The 6,100-nt window shown below is 39.2% G+C and overlaps 1 protein-coding gene across 1 annotated transcript in view; it reads right to left on the bottom strand.

Annotated features, from left to right (window-relative positions):
* Nucleotides 1–824: 824 nt before the first annotated feature.
* The window catches only part of ERMARD (ER membrane associated RNA degradation), a 40,586-nt gene continuing 35,310 nt past the window's right edge, over nt 825–6,100 (bottom strand). Inside the window, exons 17-18 of the mRNA XM_083348816.1 lie at nt 5,565–5,678; nt 825–1,414 (exon numbers count right to left, since the gene is read on the bottom strand). Of these exons, the coding sequence (XP_083204942.1) occupies nt 1,210–1,414; nt 5,565–5,678 (319 nt within the window). The 3' untranslated portion in view covers nt 825–1,209. The remainder of the gene's footprint in view (nt 1,415–5,564; nt 5,679–6,100) is intronic.

Below are 6,100 nucleotides of genomic sequence, written 5' to 3'. Positions count from 1 at the left end.
CTGCCCTCTAAGGGATTAAACAGATCAAACCCCCCACAAACTCATCAAGTCCATCAACAGGTATCTCTTGCTCATTCAAGTTGGAAGAAATGACAACACAAGGAGCAGCTACACCTGAATCATCCTTGGATTTTGAGACAGTTGAAGACTCTCTGGGCTCAGGTATATTTTCTAAACCAGGGAAGAAGGAAGAGGGGAAAAAATACTACAACCAGTTTTGAGGGTTGATGGAATGATTAATGGGAATGATTTGGTTTTTTGGCAGAGAAAGAGTCTGCATGATGAATTTGAATGATGGATTCCCAGCATATTTAATACTAGGAAAAATGCATTTGACAAGAGAATGTTTAGTCCTACGCATTTAATATTCCTTTATTTAGAAATCTACACGTTTCCTGGGTCCAAGGAAGGTAATGAGATTTCTAACTTTCTACTCTTGAGCTTTTATTTTCTGTTTATGTCGTCCTTACAGGTTGCAAAAAGGGAGTACATGCTGTCCTACACTGCCACCTTGTGTTTAGTTCCCTGGCAACAAAGCATACTACTGTAGACTTTTTTGTTTTTAATGCAGTCCTCAACATACAATGAGACCAGCATTTCCATGGCTAAGCAACGCAGTCATAAAGCGAGGCTGTGCAAGAGGCACCAGTCAGGAAAGGAATTCCAAAGACTGGTGTAAAAGAATTGTGAGATGTATTATGTACTATGCAGATGCATAGTACAATTCTGAGTCGTCAAAATATCACAATGGTAATTAAATATTAATGTGAATTCAGAATGAGTTCTGAGAAACAGGCAATTACATTTTCACTCTATAATGGTAACTCATATCTCCCAGTTTATTCACCTTAATCAGGGAAAATTGTAAAAAATAATTTACAAATCAGTATATTTTACCAAAACATTTTTACGGTAACATATATAATGCACTTTAGTAAAAAATAAAAAATATATTTATAGCAGCAATAATACTGATCTTACTAATGTCATCAAACCTATTCATTTATCCATCGATCCATCCATTAATCCATCGTCCGATATACCCATCCACCCATATTCAACAGATAATAGTGGCTTTGCCATAATTTTTTTTTTTGCTCAGAAAATCTTTCATACTCACATCTACACACCACTGCATTGGAGAATATATGCACATAGTTTTTGCAAATGTTGATCTTTATAAATTGGGGAGAAATGATAACTGTCTGTTTAAGTTAAACCTATAGAATTTTGATGAGGACTAACTACATTCTTTGTTTCAGCTAGCTGTACAAGCATCAGTTCTCTTCCTAGAAAGGTTCTGATTTTTATCAACGATTTATGTGTAAGCACTATGGTTTCATCCCATTTATTTTTTTCTGGACTTGTGTAAGTCACTAAGTTCTCAAAATACTGCAAAATCAGTTTGAGGAACCTAGGAGGAAAACAAAATGAAAATATGTCAATATACTTGATTAAAATTATTTCTTAAATTAAGTCTTTTGTAAGTCATTTGAGACTGTTCTACCGTCATAAATCATTTATGCCATAATAAATCTGCCAAGCTTTTACCTCATTTTTGCTTTGGCTGATAAGAGTAATGGACATATCCAATGCAATTATGCTGGACATTAAATCAGAAGTCACCCTAATTCATTATGTATTTGATATATAAACCAGCTTTCTATTAAAATGAGTACTTATAAAATTAAAACCCAATTAAAACCTATTACTGTAAATTAGTTAACTGTTAAATACCCTGCAGAAGAAATACATCTAAGCAGGGGTCTTCAAACTTGGCCCTTTTATGACTTGTGCACTTCAACACCCAGAACTCCTCAGCAAGCATGCCTGGCTGAGGAATTCTGGTAGTTGAAGTCCACAAGTCATGAAAGGGCCAAGTTTGGAGATCCCTGTTATAAACAATGAAAAAGAGAAGACTCCACAGCTTGGAAGCAACTCAAGAGAACACTTCTCCCTTGCCAGATAAGCTCAATTCTGATAGGCCATCTTTGGAAGAACACTGCCTGTACATCTTCTTAGTCAGATTTATAATGAAGAACTGATCCTTATAGATCCTAAGCTGTTTGAGCACTGAAGGTCAATACCAAAACCTTACAACTTGCTTGGTAAAGCAACTTATCATCAGTTCAGATCTTTCAATTTATGCATCATGTGATCCTTATACCACTTAGACTAGCTGCGGCATTTGGTATCACTTGCAAGCTTCACTTTCCCAAAACAGCCTCACGTGATGAGTGTTGCAGTTCTCAAGGGATGTGACTATCCCCAAATCTGACTGACTAAAGAACATTGGTAGCTGGGATATTATGCATATTTGACAAATGTGTTCCTTACCATAGGTACAACCTACAGATCCAGCCACAAGAGAAGCTAAAGAAGGCTCCAAGACTTCTCCTATCTTTTCAGAGACAGTACATCTATCCAAGACAATTGGTATCCTATCCCTAGATCCAGTTTATTTACTAACAACTCTCCTCGTCTGGATTTGTTATTTTTCTTTAAAAAGTTCTTATTAATAGAAAAGGCTGATTACTGATTCCTTGGAGCTGTGTGATAAATAACGTAGACCTGGGTATTATTAGCATAGTAATGGTTCCAAACCTCCCAGAGACTACATGTTGAAGTACATGGTGGTTTAAGACAAAACCCTATGGAACACCACAAATCAGGAAATTAGCAACCTATGGTACACAAGCTAAGTGCAAACAAGAGACCAGATACTTCACTGTAACAGGACCTTGACCACTGTGTTGTTGTTAACTGCAAAGTCATGTCCGACCATCGCGACCCTATGGACAATGTTCCTCCAGGCCTTCCAGTCCTCTACCATCTTCTAGAGTCCATTTTAGCTCACGCCTACTGCTTCAGTGACTCCATCCAGCCACCTCATTCTCTGTCGTCCCCTTCTTCTATTGCCCTCAATCTTTCCCAGCATTAGGCTCTTCTCCAGTGAGTCCTTCCTTCTCATTAGGTGGCCAAATTATCTGAGTTTTAACTTCAGGATCTGGCCTTCTAAAGAGCAGTCAGGGTTGATCTCCTCTAGGACTGACCAGTTTGATCACCTTGCAGTCCAAGGGACTCGCAGGAGTCTTCTCCAGCACCATAGTTCAAAGGCTTCAATTCTTTGGCGCTCAGCCTTTCTTATGGTCCAATTTTCACTGCCATACATTGCAACTGGGAAGACCATAGCCTTGACTATACACACTTTTGTTGACAGGGTGATGATGTCTCTGCTCTTTAGTGTGCTGTCTAGATTTGCCATGGCTTTCCTCCCCAGGAGCAAGCGTCTTTTAATTTCTTGGCTGCAGTCCCCATCTGCAGTGATCTTGGAGCCCAGGAAAATAAAATCTGTCACTACCTCCATTTCTTCCCCATCTATTTGCCAGGAATAGAGAGGGCTGGATGCCATGATCCTGGTTTTCTTAATGTTAAGTTTCAACCCAACTTTTGCGCTGTCCTTCTTCACCCGCAACAAGAGGCTCTTTAGTTTTTCTTCACTTTCTGCCATTAGAGTGGTATCATCTGCATATCTTAGGTTGTTGATATTTCTCCCAGCAATCTTAATTCCAACTTTTGATTCATCTAGCCCTGCCTTTTACATGATGTGCTCTGCATATAAGTTAAATAGGCAGGGCAACAGCATACAGCCTTGCCGGACTCCTTTCCCAATTCTGAACCAATCAGTGGTTCCGTGTCCAGTTCTCACTGTTGCTTCTTGACCCGCATATAGGTTTCTCAAAGAGACAAATAAGATGGTCTGGTACTCCCATCTCTTTAAGAACTTGCCACAGTTTGTTATGATCCACACAATCAAAGGCTTTAGCATAGTCAATGAAGCAGAAGTAGATGTTTTTCTGGAACTCTCTAGCTTTCTCCATGATCCAGCGTATGTTGGCCATTTGATCTCTAGTTCCTCTACCTCTTCGAAATCCTGCCTGTACTTCTGGTAGTTCTCGATCCACATACTGCTAGAGTCTAGCTTGTAGGATTTTAAGCATAACTTTACTAGCATGTGAAATGAGTGCAATGGTGCGATAGTTTGAACATTCTTTGTCACTGCCTTTCTTTGGAATTGGAATGTAAACTGATCTCTTCCAATCCTGTGGCCACTGTTGAGTTTTCCAAATTTGCTCGCAAATTGAGTGTAGCACTTTTACTGCATCGTCTTTTAAGATTTTGAATAGCTCAGCTGGAATACTGTCACCTCCACTAGCTTTGTTGTTGCTCAGCTTTTCTAAGGCCCACTTAACTTCACATTCTAGGATGTCTGGCTCAAGGTCAGTGACCACCTCATTGTGGCTATCAGGGATGTTAAGCTCGTTCTTGTATAGTTCTTCTAAATCTCTTCTGCCTCTGTTAGGTGCCTGCCATTTTGGTCCTTTATCATGCCCATTTTTGCATGAAACCACTGTACAGAATGTGAAATCCTTAGTCACACCTGAGCAAACTTTACATGGACCATGAAATCCTATCTAAGATGCTCCACCAACATCATGTCTTAGATCAGACATGTCAAACTCACGACGTCACATGATGTCGTGCGACATATTGGAGCTTTTTCCCCATTGCCGGCAATGGGGTGGTCTCACTTTCCTGGTGATGCGTCCAGCTCATGGGCCGGCAATTTGACACCCGTCTTAGATCAACTCTACTAGTTCAGGTAGGCAAAATATTAGGCTAGGGGGTAGATCGTACACTATCAGTATTCTTACATTGTCCCAGACACCCTAATTCAGAAGTCTGCACACAACAGATGGCAGGAATGAATTCCTACATAGCATTAGCTCCACTTCCCTCCTGTCTAGTTTAAGTCTGCAGTACCGTGGATGAACACTCCCCTCTTCTTTCTGTCATCCAATTTCGAAAAGGAACAAATATTAGATGTTTCTCAACCTGGGCAACCTTATGATATATGGACTTCAACTCCCAGAATTCCCCATTCAATATGGTCAATGCTAAGTATGCTGGGAACTGAAAGCCCACATATCTTACTGTTGGCTAGATTAGAAAATGCTGATGTACCTTATAAAATAATTGACTTGGCATTTAAAAGCAATATGTTTAGCTAAAAGAACTATTGTTGCTTTCTTAGTTAGTCTGAAAATAGAAAATAAGATCAGCCAGCAGCTTGCATCCCTCCCTTTCAAATAGTCAGTTTGCAGTTTCTCACTGTAACTTCCCCTGCTGATTAAATATGTGTAGGGCTGCAGTTTTAAATAATGAGTGCCATTCAAACATTATATCAAATCTGTGACAGCATTGAATTTGTACCATTTCATAGCTTTCAAAAAATCATGTTTTATATCTACCATAGTTCTAAATCTAATTCAGTCCAAGCAGCTATTTAAAGAAAAAAACAGCAGCAAGAACAACAAATGAAGAAATATATTTTAAATGCAATGATATCCTTAATGTGCATCTTTAGACACAGAGTGCTTTTAAAAATAGAATGATATAAGAAAACAAAGAATTGTAAATTACTGGTATATACCAGATAATTGTTAATGAAAAAAAAACATTTAACGCTAGAATATTCTGCAAGAAAAGAACATTATACTCACTTTAAGTATTTTTGACGTTCAAAAGTATTTTTTCTGCAAATCATATGAATGTTCACTAGCTCCAGGGTAATCAAGATTAAAATGAGTTGCAAAACTGGGGAGAGAAATTTGATACTGGAAGAAAAAATAAAGCAAGTAACTAAGTGTACATCTAAAACAGTTAACACTAAAATAATATTACATGGACCCAAAATAATAAAGCCAGGAAGTGCATCTGGAGAACATACAATATAAAAAAGCTGAAATTGCCGAGCCAGCGCTTGTCCAAGGACGTCTCCGTGGTCATGTGGCCGGCATGACTAGACGCCAAAGGCGCACAGAACGCTGTTACCTTCCCACCGGAGTGGTCCCTATTTTTCTACTTGCATTTTTACGTGCTTTCGAACTACTAGGTTGGCAGAAGCTGGGACGAGTAACAGGCGCTCACTCTGTTACGCAGCACTTGGGATTCGACCCGCCAAACTGCCAACCTTCTGATCGACAAGCTCAGCGTCCTAACCCACTTAGCCACTGCGTCCCATATATACATATACACA

Source organism: Vipera ursinii, assembly GCF_947247035.1.
Source record: "Vipera ursinii genome assembly, chromosome: 1".
NCBI lineage: Eukaryota > Metazoa > Chordata > Lepidosauria > Squamata > Viperidae > Vipera > Vipera ursinii.
This window is presented reverse-complemented; position numbering and strand designations above follow the sequence as displayed.